The sequence below is a fragment of the Primulina tabacum genome, chromosome 9, assembly GCF_025594145.1.
Source record: "Primulina tabacum isolate GXHZ01 chromosome 9, ASM2559414v2, whole genome shotgun sequence".
Lineage (NCBI taxonomy): Eukaryota > Viridiplantae > Streptophyta > Magnoliopsida > Lamiales > Gesneriaceae > Primulina > Primulina tabacum.
Window position 1 is genome coordinate 28,737,548 of NC_134558.1, and position 23,747 is coordinate 28,761,294.

The 23,747-nt window shown below is 36.2% G+C and overlaps 1 protein-coding gene across 3 annotated transcripts; it reads right to left on the reverse strand.

The window, feature by feature from the left end:
• Positions 1 to 2,444: 2,444 nt before the first annotated feature.
• LOC142555115 (methylsterol monooxygenase 2-2) lies at positions 2,445 to 11,377 on the reverse strand. 3 transcript variants are annotated; one of them, XM_075665786.1, is made up of 7 exons: positions 11,199 to 11,377; positions 9,830 to 9,967; positions 4,677 to 4,822; positions 4,121 to 4,240; positions 3,806 to 4,018; positions 3,628 to 3,708; positions 2,445 to 2,812 (listed from the first exon to the last, which is right to left on the reverse strand). In XM_075665786.1, exons 1-7 carry the CDS (start codon positions 11,226 to 11,228, stop codon positions 2,731 to 2,733), a joined length of 810 nt encoding a protein of 269 aa, XP_075521901.1. In that variant the 5' UTR covers positions 11,229 to 11,377; the 3' UTR covers positions 2,445 to 2,730. The 3 variants fall into 3 exon arrangements, with proteins under 3 accessions (XP_075521901.1, XP_075521903.1, XP_075521902.1); XM_075665787.1 differs by lacking the exon at positions 2,445 to 2,812 and adding an exon at positions 2,862 to 3,098; XM_075665788.1 differs by lacking the exons at positions 9,830 to 9,967; positions 11,199 to 11,377 and adding an exon at positions 9,785 to 9,809.
• Between the last annotated feature and the right edge of the window lie 12,370 nt (positions 11,378 to 23,747).

A 23,747-nucleotide genomic window follows, 5' to 3' on the forward strand; every position in this document is an offset into this window, starting at 1 on the left:
ATGGACACTTTGATGGTAAGAGAAGACTTAGACAAGGTGACCCGCTGTCCCCGTTTCTATTTACTTTCTCTCTTGAGGTATTCTCTCGTTCACTGAAACACATGTCTAGATCTAATTTGTTTGGATTCCATCCTAACTGTCATAATTTACACATTACACACCTTGCTTATGCGGATGACGTGTTGTTATTTTCTCAAGGTGATGTGCATAGTGTGTCATTGATTATGAATTGTTTGAATGAATTTGGGGATATGGCTGGATTGAGAATGAACTTGTTGAAATCTAGTATTTATTTGGCCAAAGTGGATATGAATGTGCATCGGGATATTACACAGATTACAGGTTGTTGTCAGGATGATCTCCCATTCCATTATCTGGGAATACCGTTGGCATCAAGAAAGCTCCGAACATCAAATTATAATTTTCTGGTGGATGCAGTTGCAGCTAAATTTAATTCTTGGCCTCGACACTCACTTTCTTATGTAGGGAAACTTGAGCTGATCAGATCTGTGATTCAGGGGGTGAATTGTTACTGGTTATCCATCCTCCCTATCCCGGCTAATATTTTTTATATTATTTATTCATTATGCAGGAAGTTTGTATGGCCAAGTAAACGCCCTCCTATTGCTTGGAAATCATTGTGCAAACCGATTGAAGATGGTGGTTGGGGACTGAAAAACTTACATGCTTGGAACCAGGCTTTGATTTGTAAGACACTTTGGAAGATTCACTTGAAGAAAGACAATCTGTGGATTAAATGGGTGAATCACGCCTATGGTAAATATGGTAATGTGTGGCATTGGGAGTGGCATAAAGAGGAATCACCTTTAATTAAATAGATCATTGCTATTCGGGACATGTTGATAGGTGCGTTGGGCTCGATTGATGGGGCTATAATGTGATTGAGCAGTTGGTTTGGCAAAACGACGGGTCTCAAGAATGTTTATGATTTCTTTGTCCAAAAAGTTGGAAGATGGCCATGGAAACCTCTAATATCCAAGACATTCATCTTGCCAAAGCACATGTTTATTCTATGGCTATTTGCACAGACCAAGCTACTCACTCGAGATAGACTTGGTCCTCTTCAAGATGACTCTTGTGCGTTTTGTAAAGCGGTTCCAGAATCCATTGCACATCTATTTTTCTCTTGCATCATTTCGAAGAACATATGTGATGAAGTCCGCAACTGGTTGGATATGAAGAAACAAATGGGATCAGCAGCTGCTGTTCTTAGAGCTTTTCGAGGAGCATACCGTGAGAATTCCGTCCTTAACAAAATGAGATGTAAGGCTCTCGCAGATACGGTTTATCATGTTTGGAATGCTAGGAACAGAGCAATCTTCGAAAGTGAAAAGCCGGATGTTGCGGCTATAATAAAGAAAATCAAGATTCCCATATTCGATGCATCCCAAATGCGGTTACTGTAATAGATATGTAGTTATTAGTCAAGTTAGACTATGACTTTGTTGTTAATGTATTAGTTGTGTTGCAATAGGTTAGTTTAAATTTGATGTTGTTTGTTGGATTTTACCTGGGAATGTCCAGTGTACTTGTACATGTACTCTTTTTTTACCTTATTTAATGGAAGCAATTTCATTAATAAAAAGAAGGTTAAGAATTTGCAATGTTCGTAATTTTTTTTTTTTTGCACTGGTTTTTATTTTTGTCGAATACATGACCATTAGTTTGCCTTATTCATTGTGTATATTACTTAATTAATGATATTTAAAGTATGTGTTAAAGTTTATAGTGCAAGTTAAATTATCGTTAAACCAATATTAAGTTGATTGCTCATGTATTATATTTATTTGTTTTAAAATGGTAAGGTTTGATTTCAATGAAGAAGTTTGTTCTAATGGAGACAATGAACTTGAAATTTGCATTTTAAGAAATTCTATTGATTATTGGAGACAACACATTCATCGTGAAAGCCGAACATTTAAAGATGCAACAGAATTCAGGATTTGTTTTAAAAAATATGCTATTGTCACAATCATTTTCCTACAAGAAAAGTGATATTGGTAAGACATAATTCTGTAGCAAAAAAATTTATGAGTGGTGATTTATGCATCCAAACATAAATCATACAATTCATTCCGCATAAAAAAATGCAACTTAAATGGAAGATAATGAACTTTCTTTTGGAAGATCCTTGAGAGGAATTTCCCTTGCTCTGTTTAGATCTTGTTAGTGGTACAAGCCTATTTACTGTTCACTCACCTACAAAAAAAAAATAAAGCTCTCATTCCAGCTGCCGGAACCTCCATCGAGTTGGTCGAAGAAGCCACGATTTCGTCGGGAACATTATAAGTGATTAGGAGAGGCTGGCAATGAACAAGCAACATCTACTTTTCTTTTTTCTTTTTTCCACCTAAATGATGTTTCGATACTCCCGTGATCAGTAGTACTATTTCAAAATTCCCAGGAGGTTACAAGTTGCAACAAACATGAATTAAATCAATAATATCATCAAACTGGTTAATTTCACAATGAGAGCAACTAAAACTATATGCAGGTGGAATTTCATTCATGCGGTTTTAGAGGGGCACGGAGTTCATAACAAACCAAGAATTGATTCCACGATACAGAATGTAAATCTTAAACTGCAATTGGACACAAAATGCAATTGCACACGAGATGCTGACGAACAAAATTCGACCTGTCAAATGATATGTTTCAACCCCACGAACCGATCTGTTACACCCAACACTCAACGTCTTCCTGTCACCTTTATGTTTCCTTTAGATCAGCCTCCTCTCTGTCACTCTTAAGGGCCTTCAGCTTTCTGTAACCTTTGTCGGTACCAAATATCCTGGAAAAAACACTATATGAGAACCAGCACCCTTGTTTACTTCCAATCACATCGTTTCATCCAATCACCAAGCTATTAAGCAATCACTAGAATTAAGAAATACACTGAGGCGTGACATGTTTGGACTGCCTCGCAGACACTGTCTATATCACTAAGTTAATGGATGTGAATTTATCCATGATCTAAGATTCAAGACCTGGGACGTGTCTATTGCACCTCCGAGGCATCAATTAGCAACACCAACATGAAAGCTCCGGTCAGCTGGAATTCAGCTCCATCTCTGATGCTAATAAGTGCAGAGCCATGGTCTTACTCATAATTATTCACAAGTGGCTAAGAACGACTAAAGTTTACTAAAACCAACTGAATACTTATCAAAATTCAAAAGATTGTTCAACAGCTCACTCTAATCCCTAAATCAGAGTGAATGAAAATGCAGACCATTAGGATTGGATCATCCCCATGGTAATGCTTAATAAAGTGATAAGATATATTACTCAGAAGATAGTTCAAGGTTCAAAAATGAAAGCAAGGTAAGGAATCTCTTCTATGGTGCAAACTAATGCTTGAGTAACGCTGCTTATGGTTTTGTTGTTACAAGTGAAACTAAAAAAATATGGTTACAATGAGGAAGGGTTGAAATGCGTTTTATTCTGCTAAATACAACTCATAGAAAGCTTTTTAACGATATGAAAGGCGTTGGTAGATGATTCAATATTCCTTAATTATCTAAAAGATGAAACAGACTATCACTCACCAAAAATCATATACGGTTGAAAAATGCAAGTTAGAAAGGAGTGGACTAAAGATCTCACCAGTCCATGTAAACAAAAGTTGATGAATAGTTGCCACTCTTAGTGTACAGCAATCGGTGATGATAGTCGTGAAAATCGGCACTGTCAATCCATAGCAGAAATTTCAGATGTAAGGTGATTAACTTAATAAATATCGTGCAACAGTCGAACAAAAGATAAAAGAGTACAAAGTACAAACCCCCCATATAAAGGCAAGAAGTTAGAGAGACTCCATGGGAAATGGTACCCACAATGCGCCTCAACCGTCTCAAGGACTCGGAGCACCATCCATAACCAGAGTGTAATCAGATGAGGACCAGTTATGGCAGGACCAACTATCGTTGCAAACCCAAGGAACAAAATCTCTGCCGGGTGAGCATATTCAGAAGTCAATCCAAATGGAGTCGCATATCTGTATTATCAATCATATTGATGATTGCACCAAACAAGAGAATAATTTTATCATTATAGGCAAAACAGATATGGTTTTCTTGAGAACTTGATGTTTACTTACTCATGATGAACACTGTGGACATGCTTGTAAAGCCATTTTGTATGTAAAATCCTGTGTCCCCAGTAGAAAACAAAATCCTCCAGGATGAAGTAAAACAATATCTGAGTTGAGATGAGTTTCCTGCAGAAAAATGTCAACTTTTTATTCTAAAAATAACGGGAAAAGGCTTTATTACAACTGAAAAGACACTATGCAATTCATGATTATATACTGCAGTAACACCGCACAACACAGGACTACAACTTACAATCATTATTGTGATTTTTCAAATATTGAGACAAACTGATTGTGGATTAGCCAAACCCATTGCTTTTTTTTCTTGAAAGGAAAAGAACTTGATATGCTCCAGAATAACATGATTTTACAAAATCAAGATCTTTCAATGATTTTGATTGTCATACCAACTAGAGGACAATCTGCAATTATAGGAAACAAAAATAACTGTTTTGTCTCGAAATGAAATTTATCCTGAGATTTGAAACATTTCAAGAGTAAAGAATCATACAATATCAATCCCCATAAACTTCATACTAAGAAATAAAGACCACAAATGTACCAGGAGGGAAGTGGTAATGAGCTTCGCATTCCCATGAATTTGAAGACAGGATAGGATAGGATCATAACAGGTAGATTGACACAAAAATGATACAGCAATAGCTTAGTGATACATTTCTCCTGAGCTGCAGGGGTATTATTCTTAGTCTGCAGCAACAGAAAAGCCAAGAATCATTATGATTCGAATGAGTCAAGTCACTAGCTAGTTACAATCCATAGTAAAATACTTGCACCACTACCTTGAGCACATAATTTAAAGGAACTCCATGTCTCACACATCAACATGCTTATTCACTCGAAGGCAGATGGATTTTCAAATCGCATCTTAAGTCAAAAACTAAGCATTGATCAAGCATTTTTCCAAAGAATATTAACTGCCATCAAAGCGTCTTTTAGTTGATATTCAAGCTTTCATCCACAACACAAGATTAGGATATATAACTCCGAAAATAAAAACTTGAGAGGCCACTTAAGGTCAAACATGTGAACAATAATTTTTGTTTCTTTAGCATTGACCCATAAGTAGATCAAGAAACAAAGAGAGCCACCAATTGTCGAGGCAAGAACCAGCACCTGAACTCGTTGTTAGATTGAAAATATCCTAAGTTTTGGTGATAACAAACAGTTTTGAACTGTTTCACGATCTAGCTGTTATTTACATGTATTCACAGGTTTCTAACTGGAAGCTGTGAAGTCAAGCCGGACTGCATGATTATATCAAGCAGTAATCCAACCTGACCGCAGATCAGACTAATCCTAGCTGGACATATCTATCAACTAAAATACATTGACAGATCATGCATAGTATCCTACCAACTTCCGATTGACTGGAATGTTTTTAATATATCAAGAGTCAATCAACATTTCAAAATCCAAAGTAACCAAAGCCGTAAAAAGTGAAGAAACAATAAATGGACATTAAATATAGTGTACTATAAAGAGAACTTGACAATATCATCGTGTCGGATGTTAATACATATGACCGTTGAAAAGTTTCAAACCATTGGAGATGTTCATGTATAAATATGTAGATTCAAGATTGAAGAAAGACAAGACATAAACTTTTACAATATGCAAAATACAAGATTCCGAACACTCTTATTCTTTCAAATATCAAGTTGTTCACTAGCACACGATTACCTTTCATATCAGATCATCAAGGATCAAATTGTGCCATTTCACCAACTCCAGCCGTTAAAAACTATCTGTTTAAGAGTTCTGATATATCTGTCTGAACCAAGGGTTCCAAAGACAGCCAAACTTATTTATAGTATTGTTTGAACTTTCACTAAGAATTTCGATTTAGGCAGTGATAAGTCCTAATTGAACTGAGTTTGTACAAGGATTGTATAAATCAAAATATTTTAGTGGATTTCATCCTAAATGGAAGATAAGGTGACGTATGAGCTGTTGGTCTCCAAACATAAATAAATATCATGTATTATTTACTTGCATCTTATATCTCTGTCTGCTTTATTGTTCTTATCTAGCCACATTGTTAAATGTTTGCTTAAATTGAATATATTGTATCACTAGTCTAGCAGGACCGTTTCCGCAGTCAAAATCTTTTAAGTAGTCCAGTTACTTCAAACCGTTCCAGAAAACAGGCATTAATAACTAATAACTGTTAAGGTCAACTCGAGTTACAATTTTTTTTAAAAGAGCTCATTCATCCTCCTCTAAACTCTTTTTCGTACCATAAAGTGGTACCGTAGAGGTTTTTTTTTTTAACTCTGATATTCATATATTTAAATGGCATCACTTACCAAGATCTCTATGTTTTCTAAATAAGACTACGAGGATTGGACGATACACATGCTGGCACATCTAGCCACAAAAGATGATGACATATGGTATATCATCACATATGACACAATGAAGATCCTCAAAACCAACACTGTCATAGCCATATCTGAAAGAGAACCTCAATTACAAGACTCTTGATAAAAATATTTTCGGTAAAATTAAAACTTGATCTACAACTAAAAAGATCTGAGAAAAGCCGACCCAATTCCATGAAGAAAACGATCAAACAAAGGAGAACAAGCTTACCGTGGCAATTCAAAAGTTTGACAATGCAAAGATGAAGCTTGGCGAGACATTGAATGTGTTTCAGAACGATTTAGTGGCATTGTAATTGAACTTGCTTCTGTTGGCAAAAAATACTCTAATCGTGAATTTTCTTTGAAGGTAATAAGAGCATTGCATAGAGAATGAGATTTAAAGACTATAGCAATGAGGGAGTCCAAAGACCTCAACAAACTTGAGCTGCATGACTTGTTTGCAGATTTGAAGGCATGTGAGTTCGAATTGAGTATCCAGACAGAATTGGAGCCTTCCACCCCTCAACCTACCAAAGCTCTAGCGGCCACAACATCCACTACAAACAACGGTAAAAAGTCTTCCAACAGAAAATCTGCCGACTAGTTAAACATGAGCTCATGTCAATATTTGTTAATAATTTGGCGAATTCATGAGAAAAAATCAATGTAAGTTTAAGTATTATCGTAAAAAAGATCAAGCTGATGATAATCAAGCTTGTTTTAACTGTAGAAAGAAAGGTCATTTTATTGCAGACTACAATAGGCCAAAGAAGGATGAAAAGAAGGCCCACTGAAAGAAGAAAGTTTAAAGATGATAGAAGATCATTCAAGAAAAAGAAGGACCGGAAGGTGATTGTTGTTGAGGATAGCAAAACAACAGGGCTGATTCAGATTCAGATCCTTCATGCTCAGATACCTCTTCCAGCGAGAATGAGAATGAGAAAGTTCAGTGTCTAACGCTAGACATCGAGCCGGAGATCACAGAAGTCGAGCCGAAAATATCGATGACATGGTATTTGATTTTGACTCAGACTAATTTAGACGAGAGGATCTTGTCACGGTACTGCGTAGCATGGTAGATAAGTTTTAAAGACTTTCGCAATCATTCGAAAAGTCAAGGACGAAAAGAAAAAACAAATAGACAAGTCTAGTGACTCTAGCTGCATGCAGCGAAAAGAGCTTGATAGTCTAAGGATAAAATTCAATACGTTAGCAACTGAGAACGATAATTTACGAAAAGTGTACAATGTAACTATCAATAAAAATAAACGTTTGACGCAATTAGTCAATTTCTGGAGCAAGTCTTCGGCTTCTATAGTGGAGATGCATGAGATGCTAAAACCAACCAGAGATAGAACTGGCTTAGGGTTTGGCAACAGTGAATGTAGCTCTTCAGAAGCTAGTATTCAATCGTGTCAGATAAAGGCAAGTCTAAAATGATACACTTTGTCCAGTCCAGCATGATATATGAACATGATAAGCCAAAAATCCAAACAAGTTAAATCGTAACTTTTGAGAGCATGGGCTAAGTATAGAGGTCTTGGCTATGTTGAACTGGAAAATTCTACGGCTAAAATACAGACAAGGTCGAGTTGGTCATGGTCACCATACCAGCTTGAAATGGTCTCGCAGAAATCCAAGTCTAGCCGGACAATATTTTATGAGGGGAAAACCTAGCTGGTGCTATAATTGCAAGCTGGTTCAAATGAGAAACAAAATGAATGGACATGATGAAAAGCCTAAACAACATTCGGAAGAGAGAGAACACGACACAAAACTTCACAAATTTATGCATAGGCTAGTACTCTTTGGATACACACACTAGTAGGCCAATTAGCCTAAATGTGGGTCCTGAAATGGTTAATCCAATCAGGACACAACTAGATTTGGTTACCAAGTGTGTTATTTCATTGATTGCAGGCATCAAAGAGAAAGTTTGTCAAGGAATCAATCTGGTATCTGGATAGTGGTTGTTCCAAACACATATAGAAATGCCAACCTGTTATCTGAGGTGATTGACTGCAAAAATCCAAGAATCAATTTTAGAGATGCTTCTAAGCGTAAAACTATGGACAAGAGTAAGATTATTCACGAGAAGGTTATTATTAGATATGTATTGTTAGTTGAAAATCTATGCTACAACCTGATTAACATTAGCCAATTACGTGATAATGGATATTCTGTTGAATTCCACAAACACACATGCATTGTCATATCTGTTAATGGAAAATATTATGCTAACCGGACTAAGAGAACATTACACCTATAAAGTTATTTGATATGTTGATCAACTTGTTGCTTCTACTTGTTTTCTTGTTGTGCATGATAATAAAAATTGGTTTGACATAAGATATTAAATCACTTAAAATTCCAAATCTATTGTCAGTCTTGAGTAAGCAAGAGTTAGTTTCTGGATTGCCTAAAATTGATTTTTCCAAATATAAGATCTTCATCGCATGCCAGCTTGGTAAGCATGTGAGATCAACTTTTAAAAATAAAAAGTATAACTCTTCAACCAAATGCTTGGATTCACTGCATATGGATCTCTCTGATCCCACTAGTGAAGAGCTTAGGGAGAATGAGATATACTCTCATAATTATTGATTATTTTTCCAGACTTAGTTGGATAATATTATTGCCTTCGTACGTAGTGTCCAGTTGATGAAATTTTAAAACATCTTCAAAACGAAAAATCAGTGTGATAGATAGGATAAGGAGTGATACGGGCACTGAATTTACAAACAAAACTCTCTCATGCTATCTAAATGACCAAGGAATCAAGCATGGGTTCTCTGCTGCTAGGTCACCGCAGCAAAACGATGTTGCTGAGAAAAGACCTTAAAGGAAGTAACAAGAACAATTGATACCTGGTTATGGGATATCTCAAAGATTTTGGGCTGAAAAAGTCATATAGTTATCTACACTTGGAACAGATCGATGATAAATAAAAAGCATAATAAGGATCCTTATGAGAACTGGAATGGTAGTACACATGATATATCTTACTTCAAAATATTTGGTTGTAAATTTTTCACTCATAATAATGGTAAAACACATCTAACCGCTTTTGAGGTTAAATTTGATGGTGTTGTGTTATTAGCATACTCATTTGTTAGTAAAGCACATAGGGTTGATAAACATAAAACCCTGCCTATTGAATAATCTGTACATATTGTATTCGATGAATCATCAATATGTGAAAAAGGTGCATCACAACAAAGAGTACAGCATCTATATACAATAATGTGAAAAAAATATATATTTAGTCCATTTTTTCAATATTTACCTACAGTGCCTATGATGAATAGAAACTGAGCAAGTACAGTGAAACCTGAATTTTGTACTTGCTTAGCCATCCAGCTCTTTCAAAAAATATGAACGGGAGTCCAGACAAGAAAAAGACACTTTCATGAAGAAAGAAACTTCCAAGGCACGCCAGTTGAAAGTCATTAAAATGAGTAATGAGATACTGCAACAACAAAATATTAGATGCATGTTACATTGAGGCTACCAGAAATAACAAAATTTTCAAATAGATATTCAAAGATTGTTATAAGAAAAGCAAAACCGATTGTTCATAAAGTAAAATCAAAACATTAGACCTCTAAAATAAAGCATCAATTCACCATTTTCTTCACAAAAGACGATAACAACAATATCTTCAAACCACCAATAAATATGGAATATGTGCCAATACAAGGTCTCCGATATAGAACCCGGCCTAGCATTCTAATGAGCATAAACAACGTAGGAAATTAACATGTTTTTTATGAAACATAATTGGCACAAAAATATGAAAGGTAAAGCTACAAAAGACGTCCATTTCCAATCTAAAGATTAGTCCATGATGAAAGAAGCGCTTAAGGAATATGATCAAGCGGCTCACACCAATCACTAGAAACCAAATATTCTCCAAATTCTACGTAATAAAGATGCCTTAATCCCTCCACTAATCCAAAAATTCCTTAGCAACATGATAGTGTCTTTATCTTACTATTAACATGAAATACAGCAAATAGCACTTCTTATTGATGACATTGAATACTCCGTAGACATACCAGGCCATGAAAACAAAAATTAAACAAGCTTATGGAAACAACAGAGCAAAATATATGCAGATACAATCAACAGATTCTTGAAAATAATTATCCGCTTCACAGGCAGTGTTTAATGCAGACAGAAGGCTCTAAATAGATTAAAAGGACAAGCAAGCAACCACTCATCAATTTCATTTCTAAGCCAAACAAGCCTCAAAGTTTTTGGAGAAGAAAACTAGAATTTAATTACATTAGAGCAACAAAAACTCAATCCAACCCACAGCCACACACTTTATTACAAGTAAACGTATTGCCGTCCTTTCAATCAAAGAAGAAGGTGACATATCAAACAATTAGCTCAAATCTAATTAACATTCAAATTATCCGTCATTCGCAATTCGCGGCTAAAATCCAAGCATATGGACTGTTCAATAGCACAATCTTCTCCAAAAAAATTGACTCTAAAATAAACAATAAAAAAGAAGAAGAAGAAGAAGCCAGCAACAAAAATCGTAAAAAGAATGCATCAATCCTACAACCAGCGGAACACCAAAAAATGGCTCAAATATAAGAGAAAAACATAAAATCGATCAAATAAAATTCGATTAACTACATATGAACCGAAATTAAATCGGAAAAAAAAAATACAAATAGAGAAGTTACCGTCCAAGCAGACTCGACGATTGAAGCCATTGGAAAAGGAAAAGGAACAGAGTGAGTAATGAAAATTTTGGTAGTGAAAATAAGGGGTCCAGAGGGAGGGAGGATACAGACTGTCAGTGGAAACTCAGCTCGTGGCCTGCTCTCTGTGTATCCTCCCACCACTTACGTTTCATTTATAGAAAAATAATATATTTTAATTTTTATTGCTATAAATTAGAAATAGAAGACAAACACGTGTTACTATGGAAAACGATACGAATTTAGTAGAACGAGGGGCAAGACGAGTTTCAACGAGTTGATCAGATAAATCGTATTGGATAAATATTGAATGTTATTAGAAGAATTCGAATTTTAAATTATTAATCAAATGTTTACTTTCTCCGCTAACTCGGACAACCCTCATTACCTATATAGTGACCCCTTATTATAATTTGAGTAGTCCATGTGATCCACTTAGTTGAACTCAATTCTTAACTGTAGTTCTTTTTATAAAGAATGGTTGATTCCATCCTATATATAGAGGTACTACCCCATGATAGAATCAAGGACCCAAATTTAGCCACACATACATGGGGTCCACTAATTTTTTTAAAATTACATATGCGTGTGAATCTTGTCTATCCAAACCATATGAGGGCATTGCCCCCACATGTAGCATCGACCAAACCATAAACAATCATCTTAGTTGAATCCGTTCATGTAAAAATTAGTTAAGATATAATTATTATTTCTTCAGATATATCTTTCTCAATCAGATTATGATTAGATTCACTTCAATTTTGATTTTGATTCAAAATATAGTGTACATAATCTACTAAATAATAGTTACTATAGGTTTCATCAATGTCAGAGTAAATTATAGATTTTTTCTCTCATTGTTGAGAGCATGAGATTTTTCTCTCGTTGTTGAGAGTCCCTACTTTCTTTCTGAACAACAAAGAATATTCCCAGAGACCTTTATGGAGAAATCTATGGCCGACCTATCACTATCTACTGAAGAGGAGGAAGATTTACAAGTTGACCCATCAATCCTTGAACATTGTCTCGTGGGTAGATTCTGCAAACAAAGCACATTCATTTCCAATCCATGGAAAACAGAATGGCAGAAATATGGCGTCCGGTGAAAGGAGTTTCTATACTAGAGATAGGAGATCGACGCTACCTATTCCAATTTTTCCATGAGTTTGATATGGAGCATGTTCTGGATGGAGGGCCTTGGACATATGATAAACACATCCTGATTCTAAACCATCTGAAACAAGGGGATGTACCAAAACAGGTAGAGTTATACACCATCCCTTTTTGGATTCAAATCTATGAATTACCAATTGGTTATATATCTGAAGCTATTGGGAAACAACTGGGAGACTTCATTGGACGCTTTATTACATACGATAGTTCGAATAATGCGGGCTTTTGGCGCACTTATATGCGTATAAGGGTCGAAGTGGACATACGCAAACCTCTTAAGAGATGCAAGAAAATTCGCAAGCCAAATGGTGACTGGTTCATACTTCAATTAAAATATGAGAAGCTTGGATCCTACTGCTTTGTATGCAGCTGCCTTGGACACACTGAGAGCTTCTGTGAAATCATGTTCTCCTCAAACGACAAAAACATTAAAAGAGAATGGGGACCATGGTTACGAGCACCGGAGAGACGGGGAGCAACAAATGCAAATAGCTCCAAATGGTTGCGAGAAAATCCAGCAACGACAAAGGATGAGAAGAACTCCGGCGACAGCGAGAATGATCAAATAAAGAAAGATTTGACAATATTCCGTAATCCAATCTTTGTCGGAAAATCAGGAGGAATTAGTGGTAACCCAAATAAGGTAATTAGGCATGATTCTCTGCTATCCTCGGAAGACTTACCAAACTCAAAATCAATCTCCACCTATGAAGAAGTAAATGAGGAGGACATATAGCTTACCTTAAATGAAGACAGAAAGAGAAGAAGGGCAGCTCAAGACAGAAATAATCAGTATAGACACATGGATCTTGATAGTGAAAACTCTGTAAAATCAGACAACACAGAACATGGTATAAATTTTGGTGACAAAGAGGATGAGATTGACAACATCCATGACATCACTTACGAGCCTTTTTTAGCGGCAGGGCCTGGTGTCTAGGCCTGCCGAAAACCACGATTGTCCTAAGTTGGAACTACCGAGGATTGGGCCACACTCGAGCAGTTCCAAATTTGCGTGTGCTAGTGCGAGCTCACAGGCCGTCTGTAATTTTTTTTATTTGAAACCTTAACTCACTCACAAAAGATTGAAGAAGTTAGACTTTCTCTAGGATTTGATGCGGCTTTCTCAGTTGATAGAGAGGGCCGTAGTGGAGGAATAGCAGCTCTTTGGAAATACTCAGACCATTGTACAATTACAGGATATTCACGCAACCATATTGATCTTAAAATCACATAACCTGGACAAGAAGATTGGAGGCTAACTGGCTATTACGGCTTCCCAGAACAACGAAGGCGACGAGAAGCATGGAACTTCCTCAAGGCTCTCGCTCGTCTAAATCAGCTCCCGTGGTGCATTATTGGGGATTTTAACGACATTCTGGACTCTAGTGAAAAACAAGGGAAAATCGATCGGCCAATATGGATGATACATGGATTCAGAGAAACAGTGATGCAATGCATGCTACAAGATATCCAAATGAAAGGTCACGCTTTTACATGGGAAAAAGGGAGAGGTAAGACACATTTTGTGGAGGAAAAACTAGATCGTGGCCTTGCATCCACATCTTGGATGGCACGTTTTCCATATGCATCGATATCGAACACGGTTGCCACGTGCTCAGACCACTCACCTTTAATTCTGAACAATGAAGCTCCAACAACAAAAATCAGCAGAATATCCTTCCGTTTTGAGAATAGGTGGATGGAAGAAGAAGGCTTCAATGAAGTTGTGAATGATCGGTGGGAGATCACAGAAACCCATGATACAATAACAGAAAGACTCCAAGCCCTATCCATAGAATTGACAAGATGGAGCAGGAAACACCCAAAAATAGACCACAAAACCAGGTGGATGGAAGAAGAAGGCTTCAATGAAGTTGTGAATGATCAGGTGGGAGATCACAGAAACCCATGATACAATAACAGAAAGACTCCAAGCCCTATCCATAGAATTGACAAGATGGAGCAGGAAACACCCAAAAATAGACCACAAAACCATTGACGAGCTGAAAGACATGCTAGGAAAAGAGGCGGTCCAACTCGGATCATCAATCTGTCTTACAAGTGGAGGAGATAAAGCTGAAACTAAACCAGATGATGATTAAAAATGACATGTATTGGAAACAACGAGCCAAACAATTTTGGCTTAAAGAAGGAGACATTAACACCAAATTTTTCCACTCTATGGCAACAAGGAGGAAAGCATACAATAGAATTCAAAGCTTAATTGATGATAGAAGTGTGGAGTTCAATGATCCACATAACCTCGGCCGCATTGTCTTGGCATACTTTGATAAACTTTTCTCATCAGGAAATGCATCTTATGACGCAGTGATAAACCAGATTGAACCAAAACTTTCAGCAGAGGACAACACATTCCTTATGTCTCCCTTCACCATTGATGACTTCCGAGAGGCGCTGTTCCAAATGGACCCAAACAAATCACCTGGACCAGATGGATATAATCCTGCATTTTTTCAAAAATTCTGGCACCTTATTGGTAAAGATGTGTTCCAGCAAAGTGAGCAGTGGCTGCAGCAGGTAAAATTTCCACCAAAGCTCAATGATACTATTATTACCCTTATCCCGAAGTGTGCTAACCCAAGGGCAATGAAAGACCTTCGGCCGATCTCTCTTTGTAATGTGATGTATAGGGTGCTAGCAAAGGTGTTGGAAAATGGACTCAAGATGCTTCTGCCAAAATTAATCTCAGAGACTCAAGCGGCTTTTGTAAAGGGTAGATCGATCACGGATAATGTGATAGCAGCTTTTGAGATTATTCATCACATGAAACGAAAGAATCGTGGCAAACATGGGGATGTGGCGCTAAAAATCGATATAAGTAAAGCATATGATCGCATCGACTGGGGATTTCTGAAGATCATGTTGCTAAGACTGGGCTTTGATGACAAATGGGTGAGTATTATGATGCTTTGCATTACAACAGTGCAATACCAGATTCAGGTAAATGGCAATCTTGTTGGTCCAATAATCCTAGAACGAGGACTCCGCCTAGGATGCCCTCTCTCACCCTACTTATTTATAATATGTGCCCAAGGTTTAACTACTTTGATTGAGAAAGCAGAGAGTAGAGGCACTTTGCATGGGGTGAAAATTTGTCGTCGCACCCCGAAAGTATCTCATTTGCTGTTTGCCGATGATTCCTTCATTTTCTTCCGGGCAACAACTGCAGAATGTGTGAAGATGAAAAAGATATTAACCATATACGAAAGGGCTAGTGGACAAGCTATTAACTTTGATAAATCTGGGATCTTCTTTAGCAAAAATATCGAAGTCCAAAAACAGCAGGAATTGTCATCTACCCTTGGAGTGACGGCCCACTGGATACGGGGCGATACCTTGGCCTCCCATCACTGATTGGTAGAAAGAAAAAAAGTGATATTCAGTTACCTACAGGATCGACTTTGGAACCGTATTCAAAACTGGCAAGGAAACTCTCTCTCAAAAGCAGGAAAAGAAGTGTTATTGAAATCAATGGACCCAAGCGCTGCCATCTTATTGCATGAATTTCTTCTTACTACCTACATCTCTTCTTGATGAGTTACAGAGAATGATGAACTCTTTTTGGTGGAGCTCGACATCACAGAGCTCGAGAGGGATACATTGGACGAATTGGACCAGATTATGCACTCGAAAGGAAAGCGGTGGTCTTGGCTTTCGAAATCTCGAAGCTTATAATCTCGCCATGCTTGCAAAGCAAGGGTGGAACCTTATTTCAACCCCAAATACTTTGTTATCAAGGATTCTCAAAGCTAAATATTTTCCGAAGAAGGACTTCATGGAGACAAGCTTGGGATCAAACCCAAGCTTTATATGGAGAAGTATTTGGTGCTCACAAGCAGTCCTGGCCCAAGGTTTATGCTGGAAGATTGGAGATGGCCAACATGTGAAAATCTGGGCTCATCCGTGGCTCAGAGATCATAATAATCTATATGTCCAAACAACAAACCCGAACCAGGAAGATATTACATATGTGAAGGACCTCATGATTCCAGAGACAAAGCAGTGGAACTTCGAACTAATCCATGAGATGTTTACCCCCAGAGATGTAATGGAGATTACCAACATACCGTTGAATCCGATAGCCTCAAATGATGAACAGATGTGGAACTTTAGTCGACATGGAGATTACACAGTAAAGTCTGGGTATCATCAAATTATGAATAACATAACGAACCATACGGGAGCACATCAAAAGGTGGGAGACTGGGCAAAGCTGTGGCAAATCTCAACACCTCCTAAGATTAGATCGTTCTTATGGCGAGCAGCACATGATTATTTACCGTGTCGTATCAAGCTTCAATCCAAGAAAATTCAGGTGCCTTCTCAATGCGTGACTTGTGAATCGGTGTTGGAAAATAATTGGCATATCTTCATCGACTGCCCATACGCAAGAGAGTGTTGAAAAGTGGCAAAGCTTGGGGAATTGGTAGCACAGTGCGCAAGAGAAGAGGATTCCTTCCCGAAGTGGCTGTATGCGAGCTTGAACAAGTGCCCCTCTGCTGTGCAACCGAATTTCTCGACCGTTTTGTGGAGTTTATGGAAATATCGCAATGAGAAGCTATGGAAAGGAGTATCTAGACCACCACATACCACTATTTCACTCGGATATGAAATGGTAATGAACTGGAACCAAGCTCAAAGGAAATCTCTACGAGGACAGACTGCAATCTCGCGCCAGGACGCAGATGATCGATGGACGAAACCACCCGACCCATCTATGAAGTGCAATGTCGATGCAGCCTTGTTTAAAGAACAACGAGCAATTGGTTTTGGAACTCTGGTAAGAGACTCAACGGGGAACTTCATGGTGAGCAAAACCTGTGTGACAAGGGGACTGTTTGATGTTAAAGAGGCCGAAGCACTCGCTCTTCTTGATGCTATTCAATGGACATCCTCATTGGAACTCCAGGATGTTATTTTTGAAACGGACTCAGAGACGGTGGTCAAAGCAATAATATCAAAGAATTTAGACTACACAGAGTTTGGATCGATAATCTTCGGATGCTGTCAAATTTTAGAAGCTCACCCTTCTTTCAAAATTCAACATGCTCGAAGACAAGCAAATATGGTGGCTCACACATTGGCACGCGCGGCAATATCTTTTGTTAATCCTTTTATTACGTATCATCCTCCAGATATTATATGTAATTCAATCAACCACGATTGTGGGAACAATCACTGATTAATGGATATTTTCATTTCAAAAAAAAAAAAAAATAGTTACTATATCATTACTCGTTTTAAAATCTATTCCTCATCTTTGACATAATTTGTAATATGGAACATATTATGCATAAAATCATACTCAATATGTGACTAAAAAAAACTCATGTGAGATGGTCTCACGAATCAATTTTATGATACCGGTCTCTTATTTTGGTCACCCACGAAAAATTATTATTTTATGTTAAAAGTATTATTTTTTATTAGTAAAAGTGGTAGAGTTGACATGTCACAATGATAAAGATTTGTGATACTATGTCATAAAAGATATATTATTAAAAAAATTATGTTGATCATATCAAATTGCATCGAGTGTTTTACGAAACCAAGTTACGTGGTCGGTAGGACCGATTTAGAATCTACGTACAATGATTTGTAGCTATATGTTATATAATATTTTTTGGACTTAAATATCCATCGTTGTTTTTAAAGTATGATAATGACTTCAATATTTAAAATTAAATTTTTTATATATTAATTGACAAACTAGGATATTTTTCAATACTTTTAGATTTTGATCTTCGAATTCTCGATGCCTCCGACGATGATCGTACCAATATAAACAACAATAATGCAATCCGCCAGTCTATGATTATTCCAATGTTTATCAATTAAAGAGAGCAACAATTTTCTACTTTGTTGGAGAATTGAGCTCCTGTGCTATTTATTATTTATTTTATTAATTGAAACTATAGAGTAAAAATAAACAGAGATGGTTGTTTATATGCCATTTTACACTAAATAAAATTAATAGATGGAGTATATGTAGCACAAATCAGAGTGCAAACGATCTTACTCGTAACGATGTTAGTTGTAGGACAAATAATTTTTGTAGCCCACTAAATTGTTCAATTTTGAGTCTTGTTCAATGTAGTAACTTTGATTTTTTGGCTTTCGATATATTTCTTCGAAGTGTTAAAGTAACACCTTAAAATGCCCCTTAAATAATTTCCCAAATAGGTGGCCAATTACTTATGGGCAAAAACTTGAGTAAGACGGTCTGACTGGTGGGTTATCTATGAAAAAATATTACTTTTTATGCTAATAATATTACTTTTTATTGTGAATATCGGTAGGATTGACCCGTCTCACAATTAAGATTCGTGAGACCGTTTCACAAAAGACTTATTCTTACTTACGCAGGAGATGGTGGTGACGAGGAGCAAATACTAGCGGAGATATTAATGAGGCTGGAAATTTTTATGAGGTGAAGATAGTATCATGTATTGTTCAACGTCCTTTGCTAGCCCCCAAAAATGAAGAGGATCCCTAACCACATAGTATATTCAGATATCGATAATTCAGTTATTCAAAAAAACCAGATTAGAGCTGTCAATTTAGGTTTAACTCAGAGGATCGGTCCACACCTTTCACCTGTTATTTTATAATTTTTGAAATATTTATATTATTTAGAATGATTTATGCATAATTGATGAATTTTGAAATATTTATATTATTCAGAGTAGTTTTTAAATATATGGCATTCGGCTTATGAATTTTGAAATATTTATATTATAATTTATAATGTGTTAAAAATATTTATTTTTTTTTTGCATGTTACTCATATAACATGCAACCCGTGGAGGGTTGAGTTGATGCAGGGACGGACAGTCCTGGATAAAAAAAAAATTATTATTAATTATAGTATATATCTAATTTTAGCCTATATTAAAGTTTTGTCCAGTCCATAAAATAATTATATTTACTAACTTAGCCCACTAAAATTTATTTCAACCCATTTAATCATAAGAGAAATTACTCTATCAACTGTGCTTTTGTAAGCAAGAGCCTCGAGTTGAAAAAAGTTGTGAGGATGATGATTTGAAACGAATTTATGGTAAGAGATTTGAAAAAGCTTATGTGGCAGAGGGCCTCGATTGAGTTTGCACGATGTGAAAATGATTGTTTTTTGCTACTTAATTAGTTTATTCCATTTATTATGTAGAAAGATTCAAACTATGTCTTGGTTGAGTTTGTAGTTATTTTTCAGCTTATGTAGTGATGAAGTAATAGAAGATTAGTGATGTGTCCCACATCGGTTAGCAAAAGTTATCTTGGGCAAAATATATATGAATTCACAATCATCCTCTCATGAGCTAGCTTTTGAGGTGGAGTTAGGTGGATTCATATCATATGGTATTAGAACCATACTCTTAATTGGTCGTGTGGGTGCATGTTCCTGGAAGTGCCCTGGAGTGCGGGTTAACGAAGGAGTTGGCACTGAGGACGTGCAGTCTAAAGGGGTCGGGAATGATGTGTCCCACATCGGTTAGCAAGAGTTGTCTTGGGCAAAATATATATGAATTCACAATCCTCCTCTCATGAGCTAGCTTTTGAGGTGGAGTTAGGTGGATTCATATCATATGGTATCAGAGCCACACTCTTGACTGGTCGTGTGGGCGCATGTTCCTGGAAGTGCCCTGGAGTACGGGTTAACGAAGGAGTTGGCACGAGGACGTATAGTCTAAAGGGGTCGGGAATGCCAAGAAGTGCCCTGGAGTGCGGGTTAACGAAGGAGTTGGCACGAGGACGTACAGTCTAAAGGGGTCGGGAATGCCTAGAAGTGCCCTGGAGTGAGGGTTAACGAAGGAGTTGGCACGAGGACGTGCAGTCTAAAGGAGTCGGAAATGATGTGTCCAACATCGGTTAGCAAGAGTTGTCTTGGGCAAAATATATATGAATTCATGTGTCCAACATCGGTTAGCAAGAGTTGTCTTGGGCAAAATATATATGAATTCACAATCCTCCTCTCATGAGCTAGCTTTTGAGGTGTAGTTAGGTGGAATCATATCAATTAGATTGTTGGTATGTATAGAGCTTGAGATTAACTTCCGTATGATGTATATTTTTAGTGGATTTTCTGTTTTTCCGCCCCAACGCGAGTTTCAAGCAAAAAATTTCACCCGGGGCACTATGATGGGGAAAATCTTCCGCCCTAGCACGCCTGCCTCTCGGATCCGGTACATTTTTCTTAAAGATTTGATTTGTCTTGTTTTAACGCTTCATGTTTTTATGGCAACAACTGAACGATCATTCTCAGCTATGAAATTTCTTAAGACCTCACTCTGGAATAAGATGAAAGAAAAGTTATTGGCAGATTATATGATTATCTAAATTGAAAGAAAGTTTAGTGCAAGAATAGATACTGATTCAATAATCGATGAGTTTTATTCGATGAAAAACCGCAGAGCAGTAGCTTATATCTACTTCATGTCACTATTGTTTATCGAGTCATTCAGCCCTAAGTCAAAAATTTTTCTAGCTACGTCCCTGAGTTGATGTTTTTTCAATTTCCCAAAATGGCGGTCTGGCCTATGCCGTTTAATGGCGGACCGTCAGTTTTTACAACTGTAGTGCCATTAAACTCATTTGACAACCTTAATTAGCTGAGACCAAGCATAAGAGCGGGAAGATTTTTAAAGAGGGAGATTTGGTGATGGTGCAATTGCATGATAGTAGATTTTCTGCTGTCGTCGGTCCTTTCAATATACTCAAAGACAAGAAAAACGGTCCTTTCCAAGTTCTTAAAAACATTGGTGTCTGGTGATAATACCTATCAAATCAACGTACCAGTTGATATGAATTTCTCCAACACTTGCAGACTTATATCGTCTTTGACTAAGTTCAAGGACTAGTAGTTTTTCTTGCACCTAGAAAACTGGTGGCCGAATTTTTTAAGGTGGAGAAACACTTTCGGTGAAGCAGTAATGATATTTCAATGAAATAATAAAAACTCGACTCAATCGAGAGAAAATAAAATGAAAATGAAATATTAATAATATTTATTTAATGTTTGAATGCTGATAACAAATTTATACATAGATTATTGAACCTAGTTCGAGTTCTAGTTCTAGGCCAAGTCGAAATTGGACAATTTCTTTTCAAACATAATCCTGGAATAAAAAACATCATTCATTTCACATCCTCATTCCTACCTTATTCTATTCTTGTGTACCAAGCATGACCTAGGAACCTGACTGGCTACCGATACTAATATGATTAAAATACAAAGAATCTTGCTTATCATGGGTATGTAAGTTAGTGAAATAAGTGATCAATAATCATGGATTCGACCTCCTACCAACATTCTTTTGTGCAAGCCTGTCGCACAAAGTTTGCTTATCATGGTTGGTCTTGAGTACGATTCTCTCACCAACACTTTTCTCGGGCGATTTTATCGCACATGGTTTGCCTTATAATGCATAAAAATTTATTAAAATAACAATAAAATATTTGTACACATTAACTATTTATTGTTCTCTATTACGTAATATATTAATTTAAAACCACCCGAATGTGTAGAAAACCACCCGAATCTGTAGAAACTTGACAATTTCCTTTCAAATAACTAAATTTGTTGTCAAATAAATTGATTAATATTTTTTTTAACAATTAATATGTATATTTACTTAATTGTCTACTGTTAGTAGAGGTGTCATAAATCAGATCAAATCTAAACAAATTGTTAAATTAATCAAACTGCATGATTTGGATCAATTTCTAGTCAATCACAATTTGAATTGATTTTTAATTTAATCAAACCGAAAAAATTTATTTGGTTCATGTTTTGGATAGAAACAAACCAAACCAAACCGATTTAAACCAACTGAGTCAATATAAAAAATTCTGTTATATATATTTCTAGTATACAGGAATATTTTGTTTGATTTTTAGTTTGTATTTTACTATTAGTGAGCTTCCATTGTAGCTTTGAACCAAAATAAACTTCACGACGCCCATACAAGTTAGGTTTTTTTTTTATAAATTTCAAATTATTTTAACCTACGTAAATATGTTAGTTTATGACATTTCACTTATAATAATTGTATTTCATGGTCAAGTAAAATATTCACTCAACTTCTATCAACGTGTCAATTGTTTATTTTTCTTAATTATAATATATAATATACTAAATCATAATGAGACTCAAAATTTAAAACTAATCATCCAAAACAAACCAAATCGAAATTTATGGTTTGATTTGGTTTGGTTATAAAAATATTCATGCTTTGATTTGGTTTGAAATTTTATAAAGCCGATATAATATCGTGTGGTTCAACTTTTTATGTAAAACCTAACTAAACCATAGCTGAACACCTTTAACTATCAGTATATATTTGACTGCATGTCTAGTAATAAATATAAAGTTTATTTTTGCGATGGCGAAAAAATGTTAGTCGGAAATATATTTAGAATGGGGTGAATAAATTTATCTCAACAATGCTACAAATATTTCGGTTGGGTTAACACTGAAATGAAATTCTCGTCAGTTGGATTCTTAGTAAGTCAACAACGAGATTGTGTGGAAATAGATTGACTGAAACTTGTTTGAACAAAATGACTTATCAAAACTCACTTGAGTGATCAAATGAGAGCTAAAGAAGATAAAGTGAAAAGTAAATTGACACGAGCTTGTTTCTGGATGTTTGGAAACTTCAATACTCCTACGTCACCTCTTCTTTCTCACAGAAGGATTGCACTAAAAGATTTTAGTAATTATAAACAATTTGAAATCACCCACTTCAGCAAGACTTAACACTGACTAAGTGAAACTTTTATTAAATTTCAATCTAAATCAAAATGAGCAGTAAGGCTTCTTTCTCTCAATTACATAGATTTTGCAAAAAAATTCTAAGCACGAATTAATCCTTAAATGATTAGATAATATCAAATTAGCGGTTTCTTGCTTTTATCAGTTTGTGTCACATAAAGCTTTTTCAAGAGGATAAAATAGATCAGTTAATTCAGAGAATTGAAGAGCCTTAAAAGCTTGTCAAACTTATCTGTTTATAGACTTCATCAGCAACGGTAACCTCTTATAAATCATATATTAGTTTCCAAATACATATGTCATTGCCATGTCATCGTCCTTGCTGACATATCCTAGTAGTGCGTGTGAATTCTGACATTTTGTTGTCCTTGACCTCTTTGGAGAATGATAGGGAGTTGCTACTTCAGAATCACTGATGTCATTGCGCAAGAAAATGAACAAAGGTCTCATTAATGATCCAAACATATATTGGGGAAGTTCTACATAGTCCAAAAGATTGTGAGAAAATGAGACATATTGGTTAAGAGATTTACCTCTTGAGAAAATATTGTTGAACCACT

Excerpts from the sequence above, each read along its gene's own strand:
- LOC142555115 (XM_075665786.1), bottom strand. The coding sequence starts at position 11,228 with ATGGCTTCAATCGTCGAGTCTGCTTGGACG. Across the intron at positions 4,823-9,829 it reads TAAGCAAGTACAAAATTCAG|ACTAAGAATAATACCCCTGC; the intron begins GTTTCACTGTAC and ends CTGTTGCTGCAG. Across the intron at positions 3,709-3,805 it reads TTCTTGCCTTTATATGGGGG|TGCCGATTTTCACGACTATC; the intron begins GTTTGTACTTTG and ends ATGGATTGACAG.